This window comes from Hemiscyllium ocellatum, chromosome 13 (genome assembly GCF_020745735.1).
Source record: "Hemiscyllium ocellatum isolate sHemOce1 chromosome 13, sHemOce1.pat.X.cur, whole genome shotgun sequence".
NCBI classification, from domain to species: domain Eukaryota; kingdom Metazoa; phylum Chordata; class Chondrichthyes; order Orectolobiformes; family Hemiscylliidae; genus Hemiscyllium; species Hemiscyllium ocellatum.
In genome coordinates, this window is record NC_083413.1 from 73,453,599 (window position 1) to 73,481,538 (window position 27,940).

General features: G+C 41.8%; 1 protein-coding gene across 1 annotated transcript; it reads left to right on the forward strand.

Moving 5' to 3' along the window:
- The first annotated feature begins 303 nt into the window (after positions 1-303).
- On the forward strand, positions 304-26,334 carry LOC132821939 (protein mab-21-like 4). Its single transcript, XM_060834933.1, has 5 exons — positions 304-958; positions 11,469-11,691; positions 14,693-14,846; positions 17,210-17,575; positions 24,994-26,334. The coding sequence occupies exons 1-5, from the start codon at positions 445-447 to the stop codon at positions 25,093-25,095; spliced, it is 1,359 nt and encodes a 452-aa protein (XP_060690916.1). The 5' UTR covers positions 304-444; the 3' UTR covers positions 25,096-26,334.
- Positions 26,335-27,940: the final 1,606 nt, after the last annotated feature.

A 27,940-nucleotide genomic window follows, 5' to 3' on the forward strand; every position in this document is an offset into this window, starting at 1 on the left:
GCGAAGGGTCTGTTTCTGTGCTGTATGGCTCTATGACTCTAGATGCTCAGCCTTCAATCCCTTTCCCCTTTTTAGCAGGCACATGAAAGTGACATTACTCCCATCAGTCTGGGGAGGCAGTAGGCTACTTTTCCAAGGTAATAAGTCAGGGCTGTTCTTCCCTTCACTAATTTAAAGATTTTCCCCGGCTGTCTCTCCTCCTCGTTTCTTGTGTCAACCCCTATTCTTCCCCAGAGAGAGAAAAAGAAATTGGCTGGCCCTCACTTACAAGTATTACGGTGTTCCATCTGAGCTGTGGCACTCCCAAATCCCGCCCAAAGCTACCAAAAAGTCATCAAGTTTTTGTTAACTTTACACTTTTACACACCTCGGCTGTTCGTAGGAGGACGAGAGACGGTCAGCAAGGGCCACAGGTTTGCAGGTACTCTCCAGGACACTGCCAGCATGTGGTCTTCAAATAGTGACAGGCTGGGCTGGTACCAAAGATACTTGTCAGGGATAAAAGCCTACCACGACGTGAAGGTCATTGATATACAGAAGTGTGAAGACATACTCTTCACGATTCTCGACAGGGTCCAGCAACAGGACTATAGGTTCCAGGTGGACTACTCAAGAGCGCATGCTTGCTTTGACTACACCATTAGAACACAGTTTGATGAGCTGGATATGGAGGTGTGTCTGTGGTTCAACGATTTGTCCTTGCGGGTTGAAGAGAGCTGCGACACTCCTTACATCGCAGATGGAATCAGCCATCAAGCCGTCCCGAAGAAGGGGATGGCTTACCTGACTGTCCCCAAGGAGAGTGAAAGCAAATGGACTGGGAGTGACATTTTCCATCCACTTCCAGAGTCGTCCCAGTGCTGTGGGCACATCATCCCTGGCAGAGTCATAAACGTCCTGAAGGAGCTTCTTAAAGGAGCCATTGTTTACTGTCAACAGAACAATTTTATTAACCCAGGTAAGAAGCAGATGTGAGAGCTCTCAGCCTCTCTAAATAAATAGCTGGCATAAAATTACCAACTCTGTGGTGAAGACATAGCCTGACACATTATTACAAAGTTAAGGACTCATGGGTCGTATAATACAAACTAGTGCTCCACTCAGAGATCAGATAGACTATAGAATGAGGGAATAACAACCAGTCGTGTTATGTAGTGCTCCTGAATAGTGTATATGGAGAGTAATGAATACTGTCAGTACACTATTGAGCATCGATCCATTGAAATGCTCATTGGTGAAGGTGAACCCTAAGTATGCAGATATTTGTGTTGTGGAGGTGCTGGTGTAGGACAAAGTAAAATAAAATCACACAACACCAGGCTATAGTCCAACAGGTTTATTTGAAAACATAGGCTTTCTGAGCTCCACTGTTTATTCAGGTGCTAACAGAGCACCCAATGTAGAGTCTGTCTGTCATTTATTTTATTTATGTTATCCTTCTCTATCACCTATTTACAGGTATATTGACAGTTGATTGAACTGCAGTAGGTGTTTCCTTCATCTCTATTTTCATTGTTCATAGTGTTGAACTGTAACACCTCTGATACAATGGATCTACATAAATGTAGGGTGACATTCTGTCCCATCACCTAAAATACATCTACCTCAAAATATGCTGTCAGACTTGTCTCTTATCTCTTTTTTTTGCTGTCAATCAAACCACAATCCATTGTTGCCAGTTACAAGGCTGGACGAGTGCTGCTTGTGACCCCACAGCGTATCAAACTATTGTAGGAATGCCTCATGCAGTTAGCCCTCTCTTTCAGTGATCAGCTAATGCCAACAGTAAAACAGTAATCCTCAACTCTGGAATTCCCTCCCTCTTGGCACAATGGGTCAACCTATACCCATGGACTGCAATAGTTCAAGATGACTTACTGCTACATTCCCAAGGGCAGTTAGGGATGGGCAATAGATGCTGGCCTCGCAAGTAACACCCACAATCCATGAACAAATACTTTTTTTTCTGCATAAAACTTAGTAAGAGAAAAGAATTGCCATCAAAATGGCTCCAGGCCAGATTGAGGACCATGAGGCTCATTTGTTAGTGCTCTCTCTTTGCTACAACAATACAGAACTCATCCTATTGTCCTCTACTTCAAAACTCTTTTAAAAGTTGTAACGATATTTACTTGAAAAACAAATGAAGAAGATTATCCCATGCTTGATCAGAAAATACATTTCTCTTCAGTGATGCTTTTATATTTGGCAACTTCTTGTTATCAACTCCTGATTCGTGCAATCAAAAGCATACGAAACTGAAATATCATCTGCCAAATGTCCTTTTCGCCTTCTGTACACCAATGTAAGAATCTAAAGTCTCTCATTATAGCTATAATTTAATATAGAACTCGAATCCATACAGTGTGGAGACAGGCCCTTCAGCCTAACAAGCCCATTCCCCTATCATAAAATTATTTTTGAGTAATGCATCTAACCTACACATCCGTGAATACTTTGGGGAATTTAGCATGACCACCTCACCTAATCTGTATATCTTTGGAGGAAGCCCATGCAGACACAGGGAGAATGTGCAAACTCCACACAGACAGTAACCAACTGCTGGAATCGAACCTGGGTCCCTTGTGCTATGAGGCAGCAGTGCTAATCACTGAGCCATTGGAGCCATTCTAATGAATCTACACTGTCTATTCCCTCTGGTATTAATATGTGCATTATACTGAAGTAATCAGTCTTCTAGTTATGATTAAATCATTGCCCTCCATAACTTTTTAAAAATCTCTTTCCTCTTGTGGCTTATTCAACTGTTTTTGAAACCTTGAAAGCCTTTACTTAAAGCTTAATCAACCCGCACTCTCACTTACTGAATATTAAATATTTGAAACTGTACATCGCTTTGTTGTTTCCTCTCAAAATTGTTATTCCACAGAAACTACATGTTCTAACCCGCCTGCTTCATCCCTCTAGATCCTTCCCACTGTTTGTTGATCATCCCAATTTATGCAATTTGAGAATGTCTTTGCCCATGTTGAAATATATCTGTGTGGTTGTGCGTGTATACTTTTATGGCCTAGCAGTAACCTCTAGTTTACATCACTTTCAATTCTTGTCTAATTGGAACAACACCCATGTCATTCCCTGCTCATCAATCAATTTACCATTCATCCTCCCTTTAACTTTATGTCATATAATTGAATTCTTGCTAGCATCAACTTAGTACAGCCAAACATCGCAGCAAATTATCTAATAACATTCAACTCCAAGCCACAGGACAATGCATCAGTCAATAATTTAAGCAGTGAAGTATGTTTAAAGAGCATCTTCAAAGGAGGAGAGACAGAAAGGTGGAAGAGTGGAGGGAGGGAATTGCAGAACTTAGAATATTGGCAGTTGCAACCACCAGCGTTAGAGTTATTTAAAAACAAGGATCTGCAAGAGACCAGAATCAGAGGAATGCACAGATCTTGGAGGATTGTAGAATGTGAAGGTTATATACAAAGACAAGCCCTTGGAGGGTTTATTGCAACAAAGATGAGAATTATAAAGTTAAGCTTTGTCAACTGGAAATCAATAGATGTCAAGCTTCAAGTCAGGTAACCTTTAAAATTATGCTTATAAATAAAAGCAGCATGCAGTTATTGCCTTTGGAATGCAATCACTGCTCAATCAGATTATATCTGCATAGTTACTGCAACCACGCAATTCGAGAAGGTGCAATCGAGTGGTGACAAAAATTAGAAATTATAGCTATTAAGTGAAATGAAAGCAATTTGGCTTTTTTCAACAGAAAAAAATTAAAAAGATCTAAGAGGGATTTTAAAGTGACAAACATTTTGACAAACAAATACAGTTCTTCCATTCATTGACAAGTGATAACAGCAGATTGAAGAGGGGATTGTTTTACACAGTGGTGTATTGGAATGCAGAATGCATCAGCACAGAAGGCCAGCTAAGGAGGAGGTTACAGCCTCATAGAAAGGTGAATTGGGTTAGTATTTGAAAAGGAGGAATGTATGTGTGAACACGAATAGATAGCTGAAACAGATAGAAGCAACACTAGGTATGAGAGACTAAATGACTGCCTATTATATGACAAGTTCCATGATACTATGCTTCTTGGACACTGATTTCTCAACCATTCTCCTGGGTTAATGTGTTCATTAGTTTCAATTTTGGATTAACCTTTTAAAAATGGAATGAAGGAAAACTCTGTATTCGTAGCAGCTGTGTAAATGTTCCTTCCCTGCCTCCAAAGTCCCTAAATGAAGTTAATGCTGAGCTTTCCTTTCAAGGATTCCAGAAACAGGTTGGGCCAGACAGTTTGCAAAGAAACTTTGTAAAACTGGTTTATCTGCTGGGAGGTGACATCACAGCACGGCGAGTGGGAGTTTTATCTCATTCAGTGTTGTGCTACCTGAGCACTCACCTGATCATAATGTACATCACACCTAAAACATTCAAAAACTGAATCACTTTCAACTAATTTGAGAACAGTTCATTTGCATCCGTCTTTCAATGACCTCTCAGTGTTGAATAATTCAGTTTTAATAATGAAGCTCATTAAGCTTGAGAAACAGCACCTTGCTTTTGTGCTATGGGCAACTTGCAGCCTTCTGAAAATAGCAGCTTTAGATTTTAACCATCATTCACATTCCTGTTGATATTCTGTAACCATTTACAATGCTCCTGGACCTTATTTTACTTCCACATTTGTTCCACCATCTTCCTTTGCTTAGTACACCACCATGGTTTCATTTTCTCTTCTTCCTCCCTCTCACAGATGTTTCTTCATCTATTGTCCCAAACTATTGCTAATGTACTGATCTTGCTACGAAATTTATGAGTTCACAATTAGTCTTTTTTCTTCCCCCTTACTACCTTGCTACCTGACCTGTTGAGTGTTTTCAGAATTTTCTGTTTTTTTTGCACTATTGAAGTTGAGATTTACTAATTCATGCAGTGACTAATTCAGCTCCTGTCAACAATCCCAGTTTCGGTATATGACTAAATGCAATTAAGGATGAGAATCTGAATTTTTCTTTAATTACATAGTGCTCTGTCTAATTATCATTCTGACAAAACAGGAGAATGAATATCTTCCACTTTTAGTCTGAAGAACGAGAGGACAAACTGGGTGAAGCACTGGGGTTACACAGTACTTCAGGTGTTAACTTGGCAGTGTGTTGGTGTGGTTGTAATTAATTCATAAATGCCAATAATTCAACCTATCCTGTCTTCCCAGACCAACCCAAATAGAAATAATGTTACGTTGTCTGAGGGTAGGTTCCTAAAATGTTCCTATCAGCAACTTGGAAATGGAGGTTTGGAATGTTATTGGTGTGCCTTCCCCAAATTCTACACTGGGAGGTGTACGTGTTGTATTATAACTTGGGGATGGCATGGTGGCTCAGTGTTTAGCACTGCTGCCTCACAGCATTAGGGCCCTGCGTTCAATCCCACTTTTGGGCAATTGTGGAGTTGGCATGCTCTCCCCATGTCTGTGTGGATTTCCTTCCCATGGTCGAAAGATGTGTAGTTTAGGTGGATTGGCCATGCTAAATTTCCCATAGAATCTCTGGATATGGTGGGTTGGTGTGGACTTGATGGGCAGAATGGTCTGCTTCCACAGTGTAGAGATTCTATGAAATATCATTTCCCAGTAGCTATCTAAAATTAAAATAGATTATTAGCTACCTTGACACTACAATGAGTATCTACCCTTCCATTCACAGTGTGGCCACTTGCACCTACCTCTTACATTGTCTGACCTCACCCCTCTCAAAGCTCATCTGCTGTTGAAACACCATCATATGAGCATGTGAAGATAACCACAGCCAGTAGGTGGCTAGCCAGATAGACACCACCATCCTCCTTTTCTGACTGGATCTGCCAGCTTGTTTGGTCTAAAGCAGTTAGAGGAAATCTATTATATAGTCTAATGAGAACCGGCTGTCACCGTAAGTAAAATGCGCTTCATTGCATGATAACAATCAGGTACAAGTTACATTAGTGAGTTGCTAAAACTATTTGGAGATCTAGGATAACAGATCTATTCCCTTTGAGTTCCTAAATTGTTCTGCCTTTCTTCAATCAAGTCCTTTAACATTATCAGAATGGTTGGCGCTTGATACAGTCTTCAGCGTTAACCCATTCAGAACATTTTACAGTATTGTTTTAACTAAAATATATATAATTACATTTATTCACTATTCCAACAAAAGTCACCCAGGAGTCTTTATTTTGACAAATTCAGACAGTTTGTTGGTTTCACAATTCTTTCAGAATACATACTTTTCAGACTTGGAGAATCAGTTGGTCTTTGCCTGAGGATTGTTGAATTTGATTCTGTTCTGGATCCTGTGAGGTTTGTTAAGTGGTGAGTGACATTTTATCTCTTGGATGTCCTTTGTGGAAAATGTCATTTCTGCTGAACCAGTCTGAAATAACTGCACAGAGGGTGGTATCCTAGCACCAAGTCACCCCTTATTTACTTGTGCACAGTACACTGGCTGGAACCAGCCAGTTTGAAGTCAGCCAAATGAACTGAGGCGATTCCAAATCCCTAGTTAATATTGATCAGCCAGTGCCTTTTGATTGGGATTGTTAACCTGAACCAATCAAGGACCTCATCGTCAATGATGTCCACCCGGTCTTAATCACTACACAGATATTTGATTCTTTATAAAAACAGAAAATGCTGGAGAAACTCAACAGTGTCCAAAGAGAGAGAAACAGAGTTAACATTTCGAGTCAAACTGTTTCAAGCCAGAGCTGCTGTGAAGAGGAGTCATACTGTAAACAAAATAATATATTTTTCATTTAATAAATTGGCATGTTTCCTTACTCCAAGGCATTGAGATTGACTCTTAGTAACTGCGCATCTGGCTGATGGTCTGTATTGCTTTATCATGTGCATCTTTCAGGCTTTTATACATGAAGAACTCAATGGATTCTGTTGCTTTCCTGTGATCAGTTTGTCCTTCTCCACTTAGGACTGATCTGTGCTGCTTACAGAATTTTGCTCCACTTACCATTAAAATGGCTTTCTCCAAAGCTAAATCTTCTTTCGAATGGAATAAATTTGACGAAGACTCATTAGTATTTTCAACAACAATTCTATCTCTTAAAGTTTCATAGTCACAATTTTCCACTCATCTGTAGAGGTCATTAATGAAATTATTTATCAATTCTCCTGCATGTCAAATTCTTCAATTAAAATTCTTCAAGGAGTAAAGTTTTTAAGATTAAAGTAACGATCAAAAGCTTATAAAACTTAATCAAATGTACCTATGCATTTTCTTATGCCTTGGCAAGCTGCAATGGCATCAGCTGCGTTCTCAAATTCTTTCAAAATGCTTGTTTACCTGTTCATCATTTAATTTAGTATCTAGTTTGAAAGCAATTCAATGTGTCAAAATTTGTTTTCTCCAATTCTGTGTTCTTTTTGACCCATCTCTGAAAATAAATCCTCCCAACAATATTATTTATGCTATTATTTCTTCCTATTGTAGTCTACTCTGCTTACTTTAAAGCTTTTCAGTTCTCCAGTGATCCAGTGCTACTTCACTCTCAATGCTCTGAAGGATTTTCATTCTTCAGTATATCAGGACTGCTTTATTCTCTTTGTCCAAAAGAGTTTAAATCTGCTGACATCAATGATGTTTCACGTTCCTTGTCTTAAAGGCTTTTAATAGTGTAGCAGAACGATGTTGTTTCCTATAGTGCTTACAGTTGTGAAGGGGTGCATAATTTGTGAGTTTGTGGCTAGCATTGACTATCTTTCGTGCTTGCTCCAAGGGGTAATATAACAATCAAAGGAAGGCAGTAACATATGTAGGGCTGGGGAAGTTATAGGCAAGTTGCTGCAGTCAATTCAACAGCTTGTTGATCCAGCTTCCATCAAGGAACAAACGATACATAAAGTCCTTTGGAACAGTGGTTTACTTCTGCTCGGTGGTAATACATACAAGAAAGTGTTACAGATCAACTCCCTTTGAAGTGATAAGTAAGGAAGGATGGGAAAGGGTCATAACTCAGCTCCTACTCAGGGGTTTAATACCTCTCCACCTCGCTACCACTCCCTCCTCAAGCAAGACCCAACCTCAGACCCAGTTTTTCTGACCTTCCCCAATACTTCCTTCCATGACTTGGTGTCAAATTTTGTTTGATAGCATTGCTGAAGTAGATTGTTGATATGAAGTGTTTCTATGATGTCCATTCATATCCAGACAATAGGAAACCCTAATCACAATGTTACTTGATGTCAAGAGTCTTATAATAACTCTACTTCAATACACGTTTAATCCAATATCTCACTTTGGTTTGTGGAATTGCATTCAAATGATGACTGAAATCAGTGAGTGACAGAAGTAGACTCTTTATTCAACAACTGCAGTAGCACAAGATTGAGGCAGCAATAGAATACCAAAATACAGCTCTTACAATAACCTCTTTAGTTCTCACAAATATTAGAATTCCATTACTATGGTGTTACATTGTTTTATCTTAAGGGTTTTTACAAATACATTAAAGACAAAAGAATAACTAGGGGGAGAATAGCGCCCCTCAAAGGTCAGCAAGGCAGCCTTTGTGTGGAGCCGCAGGAGATGGGAGAGATACTAAACAAGTATTTTGCATCAGTATTTACTGTGGAAAAGGACATGGAAGATATAGAATGTAGGGAAATAGATGGTGACATCTTGAAAAATTACAGAGCAAGAAGTACTGGATGTCTTGAAACACATAAAAGTGGATAACTCACCAGGACCTGATCAGGTGTATCCTAGAACTCTGTGGGAAGCTAGAGAAGTGATTGCTGGGCCCTTTGCTGAGATATTTATACCATCGATGGTCACAAGTGAGGTGCCGGAAGACTGGAGGTTGGCTAACGTGGTGCCACTATTTAATATTGGTGGTAAGGACAAGCCAAGGAACTATAGACCAGTGAGCCTGACGTCGGTGGTGGGCAAGTTGTTGGAGGGAATCCTGAGGGATAGGATGTATACGTATTTGGAAAGGCAAGGACTGATTAGGGATAGTGTGTGGGAAATTATGCGTGGGAAATCATGTCTCATAAACTTGATTGAGTTTTTTGAAGAAGTAACAAAGAGGATTGATGAGGGCAGAACAGTAGACATGATTAGTATGGACTTCAGTAAGGTGTTCGACAAGATTCCCCATGGGACTTTGGTGAGCAATACAGAGTGAACTCGCCATTTGGATACAGAACTGGCTCAAAGGTAGAAGACAGAGGGTAGTGGTGGGGTGTTGTTTTTCAGACTGGAGGCCTGTGACCAGTGGAGTGCCACAAGGATCACTGCTGGGCCCACTAGTTTTCATCATTTATATAAATGATTTGGATGTGAGCATAAGAGGTATAGTTAGTAAGTTTGCAGATGTCACCAAAATTGGAGGTGTAGTGGACAGCGAAGAAGGTTACCTCTGATTACAATAGGACCTTGATCAGATGGGCTAATGGCTGTGTTGTGGCAAATGCAGTTTAATTTAGATAAATGTGAGATGCTGCATTTTGGGAAAGCAAATCTTTGCAGGACATATACATTTAATGATAAGGTCCCAAGGGGTGTTGCTGAACAAAGAGACCTTGGAGTGTGTGTTCATAACTCCTTGAAAATGGAGTCACTATAGTAGATAGGATAATGAAGAAGGCATTTAGTATGCTCTCCTTTATTGGTCAGAGTATTGAGTACAGGACTTGGGAGGTCACATTTCGGCTGTGCAGGATGTTGATTAGGCCACTGTTGGGATATTGTGTTCAATTCTAGTCTCCCTCCTATCAGAAGGATGTTGTGAAACTTGAGACGGTGGAAAAGCTTTACAACGATGTTGCCAGGGTTGGAGGATTTGAGCTATAGGGAGAGGTTGAATAGGCTGGAGCTGTTTTCCCTGGAGTGTTGGAGGCTGAGGGGTGACCTTATGGAAATTTTTAAATTTCTGAGGGGCATAGATAGGATAAATAGACAAAGTGGGGAGTTTAGAACTAGAGGACCTAGATTTAGGGTGAGAGGGGAAAGATATAAAAGTGACCTAAGGGACATGGAATGAGCTGCCAGAAGAAGTGGTGGAGGCTAATACAATCGTGACATTTAAAAGGCATCTGGACGGGTATATGAATAAGAAGGATTTGGAGGAATGTGGGACTAGATTAGGTTGGGATATCTGGTCAGCTTGGATGAGTTGGACCAAAGGGTCTGTTTCTGTGCTGTACATCTCTACGACTCTACATGCTGGCTGCTACTTCTGATAGGATTAAGAGTGTCTGTCTGGTCTGCTTGCCTAATTAAGAGATGTTAGTCCTTTTGTCTTTTAATAAATGTTAGTAAAACATACTAGGCTTATATGCTGTAAATAAATTAGAAATTGTACTTGTACTTAATAAAAGAGTAAATGATATTAAACTGATTCCCGCAGCTAGGTTGAGAGATTTGTCGACTATTTTCCTGTGTGAGTCAAAGAGTGTGGTGCTGGAAAAGCACAGCAGGTCAGGCAGCGTCCGAGGAGCAGGAGAATCGATGTTTCAGGCATACGCTCTTCAGGAATGAGGCTTGTGGACCAAGGGGGCTGAAAGACAAATGGGAGGAGGGTGGGACTGGGAGGAAGATAGCTGGGAAAGTGATAGGTAGATGAAGGTGGGGCTGAAAGTTATAGGCAGGAGAGGAGGGTGGACAGGTAGGACCATTGGGACTAGGATAAGATGGGGGAGGGGAATGGGGAAACTGGTGAAATCCACATTGATCCTGTGTGGTTGGAGGATGCTAAGGCAGAAGATGAGGCGTCCTTCCTCCAGGTGGTTAGGCTTTGGCGATGAAGGAGGCCCAGGACTTGCATGGCCTTGGCGGAGTGGGAGGGGCAGTTTGAGTGTGTAACCGCAGGGTGGTGTGGTTGGGTAGTTTGGGTGTCCCAGAGATGTTCCCTGAAATGATCTATAAGTTGGCATCCTGTAGGTTTTGCTGTGTGCATTTCATCCATTCATGTAATTTCACATATATGCTGTTTTGATCGTAGGTTTCTTAAAGGGATTGTGGTCCAGTTAGTACATACAAATTGGGGAAAATGTTTGGTGTTCTGTAATTTATTCAGGTCTGTGTTTGATAAGGGCTGATTAGTGTAATAATCTTTTGTGGAGACATGATGGCGGGGTTGGTATGCTTTGAATATGTTACACTTATTCAGAGGTAAATAAGCCTAAACACTACTTGTAGCAAGGGCTGATAAGAATTGAAGATGTGAAAAGGCAGTAATGGTTGAAAGGGTTGTTTTAATTTGGTCTACCTTATAATAGTAATGTATACTTCAGAATCTCAGTTTTATGAATGAAACCATGTTATAGTAAATAACGGGATAGTAAAGGGTTATGAATGAATGAACAGGGACCTGGTATTAATGAATATCGTGAACTAGTGAGTGAGTTAATAAAGGTAACCTATAACACAACATCTCACGGTTTATTTAATCTCTCACTGCAGTATATTTCCTGTTCTCCACAGGAGATGTGAATGCTTTCTTGTTAAATTTCAATGGCCCTCGGTTAACACTGGTTCTCAGAAATGTGACAAAGCCCTTACGAGTTAACATCATTCCAGTACTTCGGAGAGCTGCAGCAAAGTTACTTGAAAATGGATTTCAGAACGGGCACAGCTTTCCAGAGTCAACCAGCCAAACGACACTCGAGAACCTTGACATCAGCAATGGAACTTATTACCGATGGAGGTATTGTATTGGGCTCGAATGAATGATACTGCAAATTGAGCTAATTTATTTAAAATTGTCACATTTTTTGCCAGTGTTTTGGGGCATCTAATTCTGGGATTCTTTTCATGTTCCCCTGAAATTAAACTTTTTTTGCCATTTATGTTGCAGATAAAATGATGTTTATATTTCAATTCCATCAACTCAGCATGATTTGGATTTGAAGTAATGTGCTAGAAATGAAATTATGTTAATCAATGACTACAGTATTAGCCTTTCAAGGGATCTTGCCCTATGCCGAAGTCAAGTTTGCCTTTGAACCTTGTTTGTTTTCACTGACATTTATGTTTGTCTTCAGTGACAGGAAGCTTAGTTTTGAACAATTTGAACTTCTTGCTTAGTTGCATCAATATAAGGAATACACTATTTAAAGTAATTATTAACTGTGTTAATGGACAAAGTGTGGGTTGTCCAATTTGGTAGATATCCATCTCTCAGAAATCATGTGGATTGTTTCTGAGATGTTGAGGCCAACACCGCTTGAGTGACTTCGTGTGCTAGCACACATTGAATCCAGTGATAGTCTCAACATATTTCCGATTCAGGATGTTGCGTTGCTTGGAGAGGAACTTGTAGGTGGTGGTACTCCTATGTCTGCTGCTCTTGTCCTTTGAAATGGAAGGAGTTGTAATTTGGAAGGTGCCATCTAAAGGATTTAACTTATGCATATGAAAAGCTACCCTGAAGAAATGATTTCCCATCACCGCCTATCTCCACAGCAATAAGAAATCACCCTCAGATATAATATCTGGATGCTGCTGAATGTCAATACTTATTAATCACAAATTCTGCTATCAAGGACACTTCCTACCTCATGTCTGCTTTTTAAAATTTTGTTCATGGGATCTGAGCATCATGCATTTATTGTGCATTCCTAATTGACCACAAGGTAGTTAAGATTCAACTACATTTCTGTGAGTCTGGAGTCACATGTAGGCCAGACTGGGTAAGGCCAGCAGTATCATCTCATAGAACCATACAGTACTGAATAGGTCCTTCAGCCCATCATGTCAGTACTGCCAAAAACTACACAACTACCTACACTGGTCCCATTTGTCCAACCTCAGTCCATAGACTTGAATGTTATGACATTTCATGTGCAGTACTTACAGTCATAGCCATAGAGATGTACAGCACAGAAAACAGACCCTTTGGTCTAACTCATCCACGCCAACTAAGTTGTCCCATATCCCCCCCCTCAGTCAAAGCAAAATGCTCAGAGACACACAGTGTAGTTTTACCTCCTTCACCTTTATCCTGGGCCCTGGAGGGAGAGAGAACAATCACCCATGTGCACAGGGACATGAGTTATTAGTCTTCTCTCTGGAATAGCAGTTTCTTAATGAGTTATATCATAATTTTACAGGGATGAGTATCCAGATAAGGCAACATACATATTGATAGGGTGACCATTACAATCAGCAATTGTCAGTAGGAAAGATTAAGCCATCTGCTGTTACACAACTGGCTGCACATAATTAATACTTTTCATCTTGTTAACTGACTTTACATACTGAATGCTTCTAATATTGTGAAATAGTTCTACATAGTGAATGCTTTTCCACCAAATTAACCCATTACCCTTGCCTCCAGCACGCCATTGTTAACTGCAAATTCTTATCTGATCTGAATCATGCTCAGCAGAACCTCAAAACTTAATTCTTTTCCTACCTGCTCACACCCTGTACACATTCTCAACTGGATATCTTAAACTAGATTGTCCCATTTGCCAGCACCTGGCCCATATTCTTCTAAACCCTTGCTATTTATATACCCATACAGTTGCCTTTTAAATGTTGTAATTGTACCAGCTTCCACCACTTTCTCTGGCTGCTCATTCCATACGCACACCACCTAAGCGTGAAAAAGTTGTTCCCTTTTAAATCTTTCTCTTCTCACTTTAAACCTATGCCCTCTAGATCTGGACACCCCCACCCTAGGGAAAATTCCTTGTCTATTTATCCTATTCATGCCCCTCATGATTTTATAAACCTCTATAAGGTCACCCCTCAGAAGTTACCCATCCCAACTACCCCATTAAGCATTGCATCCCAAACCCCCACCATCTTCTGGGTGAACATGCTTTTTCCTCAAATTTCCTCTAAACCCCTTCTCTTTCACTGTAAAGTTTTGCCCCTTCTTACTGACCCTTCAACTAAGGGGAATAGTTACTTTTTACTCAGTCTTACAACCTCTATCAGGTACCTTTGCAAAATTCTCCAGTCCAAGTAATCTAACCCAAGTTTATCCAGCCTCTTGTCAAAGCTAAACTGTTCCACCCCAGGCAACATCCTCTGGAGACTTCCCTCTGCACTTCCTCCAGCGCAACGACATCCTTCCTAAAGTGCAGGAACCAGAACTGCACACACTACTTCAGCTGTGACTTAACCAAAGTTCTGTACAGCTCCAACATAATCCCCTTGCTTTTATAATCTATGCCATGACTGACAAAGGGCAAGTGCTCTTTTTACCTTTTCAACTAATCTATTTGCCTGTGCTGTCACCTTCAGGGATCTGTGGACAAGAATTCCAAGATCCCTCTGTTCCTCTGAGCTTCCTAGTCTCCTGCCATTCATTAAGTAATCTCTTGTGCTGCTACTTCTTCCAAACTGCATCACTTCACCTTTATCAGGTTTAAATTCCATTCACTACTGATTTGTCCATCTGACCAATACGCTTATATTCTCCTCACTGTCAATCTTCCCTAAAGGACATTGGTGAACTAGAGAGTTTTTTTTCCTGACAACCGATAATGATTTCATGATCATTATTAGATAATCATTCCAGATCTTTGTTGAATTCAAATTCCACCATCAGCCATGGCAAGATTTGAACCCAGGTCCCTCAAATGTAACCTGGATCTCTCATGAATAGTCTGGTGATAATACATCTCAGCCATTGCTTGCCCTTTGCTAAGGAAGAACTAAGCAACGTCACTGAGAGTGATCCATGTTGTAAACAGGTTTTGTTTTGAACGACCGATGTGGAAGTTGCTGGAGAAAGCAGATGCAGATGGGGGCCATCGCCTGGACAGCCTGTGCCTCCTGGACAGAATTAAAACTGACCACTGGCTTCCGGGGGAACACAAGCGAGGACTCACATTTAACATGCTTAAGGTGAGCGAACTGTTTTTCCGTAAGGAGACAGAAGGAATTCTTACCTTAATGAGTGAAGTCATTTTGGATTTTTAATTCTCCTCTTTTCTAAGCAAGCAATCAGTGAGTTTTGCATGTCGACTAGTCAGGTAGGAAAAAGTGAGGACTGCAGATGCTGGAGATCAGAGCTGAAAAATGTGTTGATAGAAAAGCGCAGCAGGTCAAGCAGCATCCAAGGAGCAGGAGAATCGACGTTTTGGGCATAAGCCCTTCCTGAAGAAGGTCTTATGCCTGAAACATAGATTCTCCTGCTCCTTGGATGCTGCCTGACCTGCTGTGCTTTTCCAGCAACACATTTTTCATGTCTACTAGTCATTCAATTATAACACTAATACCAGGTAAAACAATTTCAATCTATTCCCTTGCTTCCTCAGATGGGTAGGCTGGTTGATGGGTTTAAATAAGTCATGACTCGGATGGCAGCTGGATGCTCCACACAGATCCCCGAGACCTGGAATGAAATGTTACTGCATTTACTCAGTGATATCCCAAGAATCTTCAGGGTTCTGTCAACTTGGATTGCTTTACAGCCACTGTGTGCGCAGTCTGCTAATACTATTGAGGCATGATCAGGAATGGCTAACTAACAAGGACAGGAATGTAACAGCATTGATGGATCGACCTTGTTTCAGATTGTTAATTGAGCAATATAGAAGCTACTCTACCTTCACAGAAAGACTGATCCCCAGTGGGAAAAAGCCAGAACATAATGAGCAGACTTTTACATTTCCTTGCGGACAGGTTGTGGGGGAGCGTGGTGGTGAGCACCATGGGGTGTGGTGCCAGGTCCCCATGGGTGTTTTATCTATGGCAGAGATGGCTTGCCATTATCCAAATGTAACTATCCAGTGAAACCTTGCAGCACTGTGACTGGGCTGGATGAGTACACCCTCTGTTGGATACACTGCTCCCATTGGAGGGTCCACTCTTCTCACACAAGGTATATCCCCTCCCCATGTTTCTTCTCACCCTGCCTGTCCCAGAACTCACATCTCAGATGTCCTTGTCAGGGCCTGTCAGCTCCCAGTCCATAGGTCTTGGTGACAACATGCAGTGCCAGGAGTGACGAGTGACGAGTGACCACCCCTGGTGGTAGACTCATAGAATCCTTCCAGTGTGGAAGCAGGCCCCTCAGCCCAACAAGTGCACAATGACTCTCCAAATAGTAACCCACCCTGACTCATTCCCCCTAACCTATTACCCCACATTTACCCCTGACTAATGCACCTAATCTACACATCTCTGAACACTATGGGCAATTTAGCATAGCCAATTCACCTAACCTGCACATCTTTGGATTGTGAGAGAAAACCCATGCAGACACGGGGAGAATGTGCAAACTCCACACAGACTTTTGCATGAGGCTGAAATCGAATCCAGGTCCCTAGTGTTTTGAGACAGTAGTACTAACTCTGAGCTACCATGCCGCCCCACACGGGGAGAATGAGGTGGTGCTGTCGAGACAATAGTGCTGCTACCATTCTATTGGCCTGCAGATGATGGAAGCAGGCTTTCCTCTCCAGTTGAAGGGAGAGCCTCCCCTCAAGCCGAATCAAGGCTTGACGATTATAAATGGTCACTGTGTGAGGCTGCCAAACAAGGCAGGCATATCCTATTACTGTATCAGGGAAAGGGGGTGTCTGATTTGCCCATTGGTCCTGTTGGCTGTCATGTATCACAAATGATAGGGTCAGAGGACAAGCACATCCACATTGTTGGAAAAACCCAGCAAGGTGAATTACATACTCAAAACCCACCACATAAACATCAGGACCATCAATGAGGGGGTGGTTGGGCTAATGAACTCACTTTCCATATCTAGCTTCCAACCATCTGAATAAGAGAGAGTGGGAGATAGAGACAGATAGATGGATAGACAGACGGACAGACAGACAAACTGATGGATGGCTAGATAGGCAGATGAATAGACAGACACAGGCACTATTAAGGGAAGGATACCTGGGATAACCTTATCTCCAAGATTGTTTCTACACTGCATATCACCATGACCTGAAAATATATTGCCATTCTTTCATTGTCACTGGGTCAAACATCTGGAACCCCCTCTCTAAAAGTACCCACACCGTGTGGACAGCTGTGATTTAAGACAGCAGCTCACCACCACCTTCTCAAGGGCAGTTAAAGATTAGACAATCCTTACAGCCATAAATGAATAGAGGGGGGAAAATGTATCACCTGAGCTTGTGTATTATTTGCAAAAATCTATTTAAATATCAATTTTGGCATAGTCCTTACGTTAGACTTATTGACCAATTCTAAATTTTCTAATTTTCAATAATTTCTCTTTTGCTAAATTTTATCAGATGGTATTACTGTGGGCCATGAAGTTTTTCCCAGCTCCGGAGGACTGGATCGACCTGGAATCGTCGGTTTATCGGGTGGTAGTGGTGCTGCTCCGGTGTCTTGCCCTCCGGAATCTGCCCAACTACTTCATGCACGAGATCAACCTGTTCCAGGAAGATTTTCAGGCCCAGTTCGACTTCCAAGCCATTTACGAGAAGGTGCAACAATTTGCTGACACTCCTGAGAAATTCCTGCAGATACACCTGACCCACCTCCTGCCTGCCCCACGCCAGCACATTGACAGCTACCTGAAGATGCTTCTGCAAATCCAGGACAATGAGGGCCTCTACTGGAACACAGCCTACTTTGACATCATCTTAAACAAGGTAAACCTGTGGGTCTTGTTGTGGAGGGGATCGCGCAGTGAGTAAGAGAGACTAATGAACAAATCAACGCCTCTATTTAATCAAAAGTCCCAGGTCAGAGATATCATGGGCGTTTAATAGAGGACACCTCTTATCACTTGCTACCAGGGTAGAGACAACACAGGTTAGGAACACAACAGAGCTCTCCCAACACTCTCTCAAACACAGACTTTGTTGCCAGTTTGATACCCAATTTCTTCCTTGGAAAAAAAACAGGAAATGCTGTGTTCACTGCAGCAATTGTATTTGGCACCTCACTTTCCATATAAACATTTCTTGGGATTGCACTTCAGAGATGGGGAAAGGCATTCACAGCCCTCAGGATTATGTTAATGACGTGTCCGGTATGGTCAGAACTTGTTGTTTGTCAGTGGAATGTCACTTTCTTTCTTAAACTGATGGCAACATGATTAGATCACTCCCAATTTACAAAAATAAATGGGCAATGAATAAACAGCTGGATGTTACAGTTAGCATTGCTGGCTTATTAACTGCATCGTCTGATGGGTGTGCAGACAATGAGACCTTTCCTTAAAAAGCTGGATTTCCATCTCTTTATCTCTGAGTTTGATAGTTTCCACCCCTTGTTTTAAGGAAGTAGGAGATAATATTGCAACTGTATCAGCAACAATCTTCTAAAACTTTGTTGATTCAAGAATAATTCCTGTTGTAGGGCATGTTGAAAAGTGACATCATTATTTAAGAAAAGTGCAAGTGAAGCATGTAATTTATAGGCCTGTTGGTATAGGATCTGTTGTGGGGAGGTTATTGGAATCTACACAAGGAGAGAGTGACTGATCTTAGACTCAGAGATGTACTGCACAGGAAGAGACCCATTGGTCCAACTCGTTCATGCTGACTATATCCCAAATAAACCTAGCCCCATTTCCCAGCACTTGGCCCATATCCTTCCAAGCCCCTTCTATTCATATACCCATCCAGATACTTTTAAATGCTATAATTGTAACAGTCTCCACCACTTCCTCTGGCAACTCATTCCAAAAAATCACCACCCTTTATGGAAAGAGGTTACCCCTTAGGTCCCTTTTTGATATCCCCCATCTCACCTTAAACCTATGCCCTCTAGTTTTGGACCCCTGATGAAAGGCGTTTTGGTCTGACCAAAACCCTCCTGCTCCTGGGGTGCCACCTGACCTGCTGTGCTTTTCCAGTATCACACTCTCGACTGAGAAAAAGACCTTGTCTATTTATCCTATCCATGCCCCTCATGATTTTATAAACTTCTATAAAGTCACCCGTCAGCCTCCAACACTCCAGGGAAAATAGCCCTAGCCTATTCAGCCTCTCCCACTTAGTATAAAATACAAGCTGATTAAAGAGACAGGTCATGTTGAACAAACCTAGTTGAATTTCTGAGGAATTGCTGAAAATAGGTAGATCAACATCTACGGGCATCACACGGACTTTCAGACTTCCTTTCACCTGGAAGATTGCCATCGAAAATTAAAGCTTATAGACTCTAGGTAACTTATTAACCCATCAATCCATAGGAGATAGTGTAGGAATTATTGGTATGTGTACAAACTGGAAAGTGATTAGTATTGTCCAACAAATGGGGGGCCTCAGCTTTTTGTAATATTGATTAATATGTTAGTTAACACAATGTTAGAATCATATATTAAACTTATCAATGATGCAACGGTTGGTGAACTAGTAAGTCACGTAGATGGGAGCACAATCCATCGGTAACTTTTGTAATTGTTAGTGAATGGATATAGCTGTGGCAAATGAGAATTTTCACAAGCAAGTGTGCAGTTAGCCTTTTTGAATCAAAAGTGACTAAATCTGATATAGTTTAAATACTGAACTAAGGAACGGCGGATGTTCAAAGTTCACATCACGGAGTAAAAAAATGTAAAAGTCAGGTTTTGAAAAAGATCAAAAGGCTGACCAGAATATTAGCTGTAGAGGGCTGGGATACAAGGGGAGCTTGCTATGACAGCAATACAAAGCCCGAGATACACTCCATCTGGAGTAGAATGAATAGACCTGGGCTTGGAAGGAAGACCCATGAATTTATATTTCCAAGAATCAGATTATGAGGAAGAATTACATAAACTAATTCTCTGGAATATTGAAGGTTAAAAGGCTGTTTTGATTGAAGTATTAAGGAATTTGAAGGAAATTTTAGGGTAGATAGAGGGCAACATTTTTCTGCTGTTATGGTCACATGTGACAAGAATCATAACCTTAAAATCAAAGCCAGGCCATTCTGTAGACAAATTAGGAGACAAATTGAAAAATGTGTGGAACTCATTCACAAATAAAGCAGTGGATGCTAGCACTATTCATAATGTTAAGAGTGAGATTGATAAATTTTTGTCAGACATGGGTACGGAAGGATATGGAGCCAAGGTGGATGGATAGAGTAAAGATATACTACCACACCCTGGAATTCTTGTTCCTCTCTAGTATCTTTATTTATATCTGTACTATATTCGTCGCTGTCAAGAAACCCATTCTGTGTTTTCTTCAAGCACAGTCTTATTAACCTGCTGAAAGCCCAATTTCAAGGCCTGATTTTAACTAACATTGTGTGCATCTGACTCACTGGGTACTGCAAAAACAAGCATCACCACTCCACTCAAAATACTCCAACACATGAAACCTTTGTCCTTGCAATCTATTGGCTAATCCTTATCCTTCCTTCCTTTCCTGTGATGACTTCACCTGAACAAGGAACAGCGCTCAATTTAACCTGTTGGGACTATAACCTGGTGTCGTGTAACTTCTGACCTTGTCCAACATCAGTGTCTCCCCATCATGACTATAACTTTGGCTTTGACTATCCTAAATATAATGCATATTCAGTCAATAGGTCACCTTTTTTTGATAAATTTTATCCATGGAAGTTCACAATTTGTCCAAACCTTTATCTCTGTTCAAATTATTCAGCTCCAATTTTGAAACCCTGTTCTTCTCATCCTGCTTCAGTTTAGAAATAGAGGAGCTAAAGCAATGTAATCAGGTCCACATTGTAACTTCATTTTTCTGCTAGTCATCAGGCTCACTTTCTGAAAGCAGGGCTGGGCAATCACAACCTGAAACTTCACGTTCTGACTCAACTGTCCTCTGTCCCCAATGTTACCCTGCAAAAGATAACTGTATTTAAATAGAATTCAAATCCACACTTTTAGGCGAGAACGTTATTTCAGTTAACCACTGTTACGAAGATGTGGGTGTACTGTATCTTTAAGAGAGTTGAAGGACTTAGAGAGGCAAAGAGAGTACTGGAAAATTTACAATGCAACGTTTGGTCCAGCAGCTAGTAGTACCTGGGTTGCTATGAGACAAAAGAAAAATTCAAATTCGGCCAATCAGTTTAAATTATACCCCAATCAAGTTTGAATTTGATATATTGATAATATTATGACCAATGAAACGATCCAATGCTTTGGGAAGTGAGACTGGGGAAAATTGAACAGTTGGAGGAGAACTGCCACGCCACCAGCATGTACAGACTGCCTGAAAAAAGCTCTCTTAAAGGTACCTTTATCAATCAATGACCTGTGCAACATAATTCTTAAGACAAAGTAAAGAAGACAGAAAAAGATACAACAAGAGGATTCAACAGCTGCCAGGTTTTGAAATTTGAATTTTTTGGTAAATCCTAATTGGGGGTTTTATTGGAGAGGAAGATAAAAGATAGGTTAGCGAAAGGAGATGTAAATAATTGTTAGTCTTTAAAAAATAAAGTTGTTACTTTTCACTTTAAATAGTGACTTTTGGGAAGAGTTCTTGGCCTCTCGAATTTTCACAGATTACCACATGGGGTAAATCTTTTCTGTATTGCTTGTTTAAATCAGTTGTGGGAGGGGCGGGGTTTGGTTTACCCAGTGTTGTAACAGTTTAGAGGCTTGTCTGGGATTTGAACCCAGGACCTCTTGCACCTCAGTCAAACTCATAAGCAATTAATTACAGATCTCATATTTATATAATCATTCAAAACCAATTAACTCTTAGTTAATATATGTACCACCTATTCATTCATTCCTTGAGGTCTCAGGCATTCCTTCAAGGCTATATAAATGAAGACACTCCATCTGTCAGATTTTATGACAACTCATTACACTTGTCTACATCTTTCAGCAAAGCCCTCCAGTTTTCTTTACAACATATGTTCCTATCTATCTTTGTAAGGTCTTCACATTTAACACCATGCCCTTGCTCCACTTAGAATAATAGAATCCCTACAGTGTGAAAGCAACCGTTCAGCCATCCACACCGGCCCTTCAAAGCGCATCTCACCCAGACCCGGCTCTCTATCATATCCCTGTAACTCTGCATTTCCCATGGCTAATCCTCCTAGCCAGTACATCCCAGAATTCTACAAGACAATTTGGCCAATCCACTTAACCTGCACATCTTTGGACGGTGGGTGGAAACCGCAACACCCAGAAGTAATCCATGTAGACAGGGAGAGAATGTGCAAACTCCACACAGACACCTGAGGGTGGAATCAAACCCAGGTCCCTGTTGCTGTGAGGTAACAGTGCTAACCACTGAGCCACTATACCATCCATCTAAATCAAAATCATGATGAAAATTGTGAAAGGGTTGAGGCCTCAGAAGAGACCCCGCAAGGACTCCACTTGTCACATCATGCCAATCAGACTAAGATCATTTATGCATTCTGTTTTCTGCTAGCCAGCCCCTCCTCTATCCATGCCAATACACTAGCCCCTATCCCATGAGACTTAATTTCTGCAATAACCTATGTGAAACCGTATCAATTTCTAAGCCTTGGGTGTCCAACTAAATCACCAACTTCTAGACCCATAAGGGAACAAATGAATTAATTAATGTTTATTGACTCACACAAACTCAGGTGGAATAAAAACAGAAAGAGCTAGCTGAAGGTTATGAATCTGGCAGCATCTCTGGTTGATGTTTTGCATCTAATTACTTTGGAACTGAAGAGGGGTGCAAAAGTCAGGGTTTTATGCTATTAGGGTGAAGGGGCAAATGGTACAGCAGAGTGGGCTAGGAAAAGGTGAAGGGAGATTTCCTCAAGAGGTTATAGGGAGACTAGGCTTTGATCCATCATAGATACTAATTACAGAATCAAAATGAGCTATGACTGAAGGCAAACTCTGACACCCATTAGCAACATTCTGGGGAGGTGGTGGTGGAATGGGGGATGAAGTAATATTAAAGCAGTAGACTGATATATTATTAACACCCACAAGATAACCTAAAGTGCTTGATAACCAAAGAACTTTTTGTGCTGTGATTACTGTCAAAATGTAGAAAACACAGCAGCTAAGTTGTGCACAGAAATTCCCGTTAACAGGAATTACAAATGATCAACCAGTCTGGCTTAGTGATGTTGATTGAGGGATAAATATTGGCTGGAACACCAGGGAGAACCATCTTGCTCGTTTAAGAATAGTGCCTTGAGATTGTGTCATGCGTTGATCACCATCTGAACCTTTATTGTTCTTCCACCTTTGCAGCAACAGCCTGCTTCATCACATCTGCTGTGGAAACCTTCATTTATTCCTTTGCCATCTCTGGAGCAATAATTTCTTGCGTTTGCCCATGGTCTTGCACTTTCCTTTTGCTATTGCCCTGCAGCAGAACTATTTGCTCTGATTTTGTCCACTCCCCACTCCCCCCCCCCCCCCCCCCCCCCACTTCATCTCACCACTATTAACCACTGAGGCCCTCTCTATAAACACACCTTAAACACCAATGATTTTGATTAGCTTTTAATCAAGCAATGCTCCTAAAATCTTCCATTTCCTTTAGTTTTTTTTGAGTGCTAGGGTAAATATAGATTGTTGCCATGAATATAAAATGTATATATTAAGTATTAGTGCCAAAAGAAGATTGGGTACATTCAACAACTCGCAGTTTTGCAGCTACACTGGCACCACCCCCCACCTTTTCCTCCGCTACATTGATGATTGTATTGGCGCTACCTCGTGCTCCCATGAGGAGGTTGAACAGTTCATCCACTTTACTAACACCTTCCACCCTGACCTCAAATTTACCTGGACTGTCTCAGACTCCTCCCCTTCCTAGACCTCTCCATTTCTATGTCAGGCGACCGACTCAACACAGACATTTACTCCAAACCGACCGACTCCCACAGCTACCTGGACTACACCTCCTCCCACCCTGCCCCCTGTAAAAACGCCATCCCATATTCCCAATTCCTTTGCCTCTGCCGCATCTGCTCCCAGGAGGACCAATTCCAATACCAAACAACCCAGATGGCCTCCTTCTTCAAAGACTACAATTTCCCCTCCGACATGATCGACGATGCTCTCCACCACATCTCCTCCACTTCCCGCTCCTCCGCCCTTGAGCCCCGCCCGTCCAATCGCCACCAGGACAGAACCCCACTGGTCCTCACCTACCACCCCACCAACCTCCGTATACAGCGTATCATCCGCCGTCATTTCCGCCACCTCCAAACAGACCCCACCACCAGGGATATATTTCCCTCCCGTACCCTATCAGCGTTCTGGAGAGACCACTCCCTCCGCAATCCCTCGTCAGGTCCACACCCCCCACCAACCCAACCTCCACTCCCGGCACCTTCCCCTGCAACCGCAAGAAGTGCAAAACTTGCACCCACACTTCCCCCCTCATCTCCCTTCAAGACCCCAATGGATCCTTCCATATCCGTCGCAAATCCACCTGCACCTCCATACACATTATTTACTGCAACCGTTGCACCTGATGTGGTGTCCTCTACATTGGAGAGGCAGGCCGCCTACTTGTAGAATATTTCAAGGAACACCTCTGGGACACCCGGACCAACCAACCCAACCGTCCCATGGCTAAACACTTTAACTCCCCCCTCCCACTCCGCCAAGGACATGCAGGTCCTTGGCCTCCTCCATCGCCAGAGCCTGACTGCATGATGCCTGGAGGAAGAGCACCTCATCTTCTGCCTAGGAACCCTCCAACAACATGGGATGAATGTAGATTTCTCCAGCTTCCTCATTTCCCTTTCCCCCCCCCCCCCATCTCAGTCCCAAGTCCAGGATTCAGCACCGCCCTCTTGACCTGCAATCTTCTTCCTGACCTCTCCGCCCCCACCCCCTCTCCGGCCTATCACCCTCACCCCCTTCCACCTATTGTATTCCCAGCGCCCCTTCCCCAAATCTCCTCCCCCCCACCTTTTATCTCAGCCCGCCTGGCACACCAGCCTCATTCCTGAAGAAGGACTTATGCCTGAAACGTCGATTCTCCTGCTCCTCAGATGCTGCCTGTTCTGCTGTGTTTTCCCAGCACCACATTTTTCAACTAAACGTAAGAGCTGTAAATATCAGTTGCATGTGACAATCTGGATGAACTGTAAATGTATTGACAATTGAATATTCATTTTCCTGCACTGTCTCTAGTTTCAGGTTTATCACGTCCCAGATGCTGATAGAATTGGAGCCATGCAACTTGCCTGGGCCAAGACAACCAAACTAGTGACTGATGAAGGATGCTCATCATAAACCAGAATGAAAGGCAACACATACCTACACCACCTTCAGATTAGACCAAAGACTCTTCTCCACTTCAACTGTAGACTCGATCACAGTGTCACATTCACACTAGCTATGGACTGGATCACCACTTTGTGTTCACATCAATTACAGACTGGATCACAATGTCATGTCCACCTCAACCGCAGTCTGGATCACAATCCTGTGTCCACATTAATGTAGATTGGACCACAACTTCATGTTCACTTCAATTGTAGAACTGCATCATAACCCTGTGTCCACATCAAGTGCAGACTGGATCACAACCTCATGTCCACACTACCTGTAGGTTGGATCACTAAAAAACAGTCTTTCAATTCCAAGAAAAAGAGTAAAGAGACCGGGGATACAACAAGACAACACAAATTAACGAGATAATTCTAGACAAATTTCCTGTTGATGAAAATTGTTCTTTTATTTTATTCATCCCTGGTTTGCAATTGTGAAACGTTTTGTAGCAACAATCTGTGTTGCTGCATTCAACTAACTTGACAAAAGATTTCCAAGTACTTATTACAAGTCTATTATCTGAGCAAGTCCATTGTCTCATCCTAGTGCCAGTGTCACAGGCTCATGCTCTCTGGGAAGCAACAGGCTCTGTGGTCTAATATGACTACCATAGAGGGGTATGATTGGGTTGTGTGCTGTTGGAGAGTCTGACGGTAGACTAGGGAAATGGTTCTTCATATGACATTTGATTATACAGTTTGGCTAAGTGGGGGAAGGGGGAGCAGGGTTTGTATTGATCAAATACCCCATCTGATTCTTATTATGAACCATGATTTTGGGAATGGAGGCTGCGGAGGGGAGGAGAGAATGGGTGGGGGCAGGAGTGGGCACAGCAGTTTCTGCTTTGGAAGGAACAGCAGCAAAGTGGTGAGTGGGAGAAGCACTGACAAACCAGTTAAAGGAGTCAACAAAATGTGAAGATTTTACTGATGAGAAATATTGAAGAATTATGTTATCTATTGGGTGATGCTGTATAAAGTAATGACACTGAAAGGGTCCATGGTGAAAACTCCAGTAAGCTCCACCCAATCTGTTGCTGGCAAGGGACTCAGTTGAGCAAAGGCAGAATATTTTAGGATCTCTAAAAGGACAGACCTGTTATCCTCAGTCTCTTCATAGTCTTAGGAACACAATTTATCTTACAGATGTAACTTGTGTCTGATTGCTATCATGCAATAAACTGCACCATGTTTAAGACAAGATCCTTTTTTCATCAAGTGCCTAGTGGTTTTTCCTACCACTTTAGACTAAGTTAATCCTGTACATCCAGTCAGCAAATGAGAACGGTAGCAGCAATCTATCCAATGTATGTTGATATTGCACACCATACACCAGGCGAGTACAGAATTAAAGAAGAGAAACCAAGCATTACCGCTGGGAAAATCGCAGAGGCATATTTCTTGAACATGGGACTATTAATCATCTGTGGATTTGAAATAGAAAAGGGATAAGCATTTGAAAAGGAAGAATCTAAAAGGATCTCACAGACCTGATCCACGTTCCCTCCCCTCTCGAAAGTCTTTGAACACGTTGTCACTTTTCAAAATAAAAGCCGAAAGAACTGTGGTAAATCAGAAACAAAAACAAATTGTTGGAAAAAGCTTGGTAGGTCTTGTAGATTCTGTGAAGAGAAGTCAGAGTTAATGTTTTGGGTCTGGTGACCCTTCCTCAGAACTCAGGTAGGGTCACCAGACCTGAAACATTAACTCCAATTTCTCTTCACAGATGCTGACAGACCTGCTAAGCTTTTCCAACAATTTCAGTTTTTGTCACTTTTCAAATTCCTTTCCATTTTTCCAACAACTAGATTGCTGAATCCCCCAGTCAAGTTTCCAATCCTGCCATTGTCCTGAAATAGCTCTTATTAACAACACAGATGATATCCTCTGGGAATGTGCCCATGGAAAACTATCCCTCCTTTATCCCAGAATGTCTAGTATTTGACATGGTTCACCATTGTCCTCCATCATCTCAATTCCATTGTAGAGCTAGATGAGACCATACTCACCTGGTTCAACTCTAATGTATTCGGTCTCAGCTGGAGAATCAGTTGAAATGGCGTCCCTCTGCCCTCTCACAGTTTTATCTTTGTTAACCCTGAGCGGCCATCCTTGGGTTTGCGTACCTGCCTGTTTCTCACCTACATACTGCCTCTCATCTGAAAACATAACATTCACATATATACTTATGATGCCCAGGTCTACCTCACCACCTACCTCTCATTATTCTCTCCACTGTCACTAACTTGAATTAGACTGCTTGTCCACCATCTAATACTGCATCAGCAGAAACGACCTCCAGCTGAACATTGAGAAAATGAAAGTTGCACATGAGCTGATTTGGCCACAGTTTGCCAGCAAGAAGAATGGGGTAACAGATGGTGTCATGTTTGGCATCAAGACGAGTTTCGAACTGCATAATAGTGCAACCATCATCAAAAAGGCCTACTTGCTCCTCCATTGCATTACTGTACCCCACTCTAACCTTTGTGAACCTAGTGCTGAAATGCTCATCAGTGTGAGAATCCCTCTTCTTTGTTATCTTTAGCTTTGACAAGACCAATATCATGGTGGTTGGAACCCTCGCTTCCATGCTTCATAATCCTGAGCTTATGTAAAACCCATTTGGCCATATCAAACTTGTGTTACTTCACATACACACATCATCCCTGTGTTCACTGACCCATATTGATCTATGGGTGACAACTCAATTTTAAAATTCTATTCATCACAATCAGTTCCTTCTACAACTTCACTCTTTTATAACCTCCTACAGTTCTTGCCTCTGGGGTCCTCCATGCCTACCT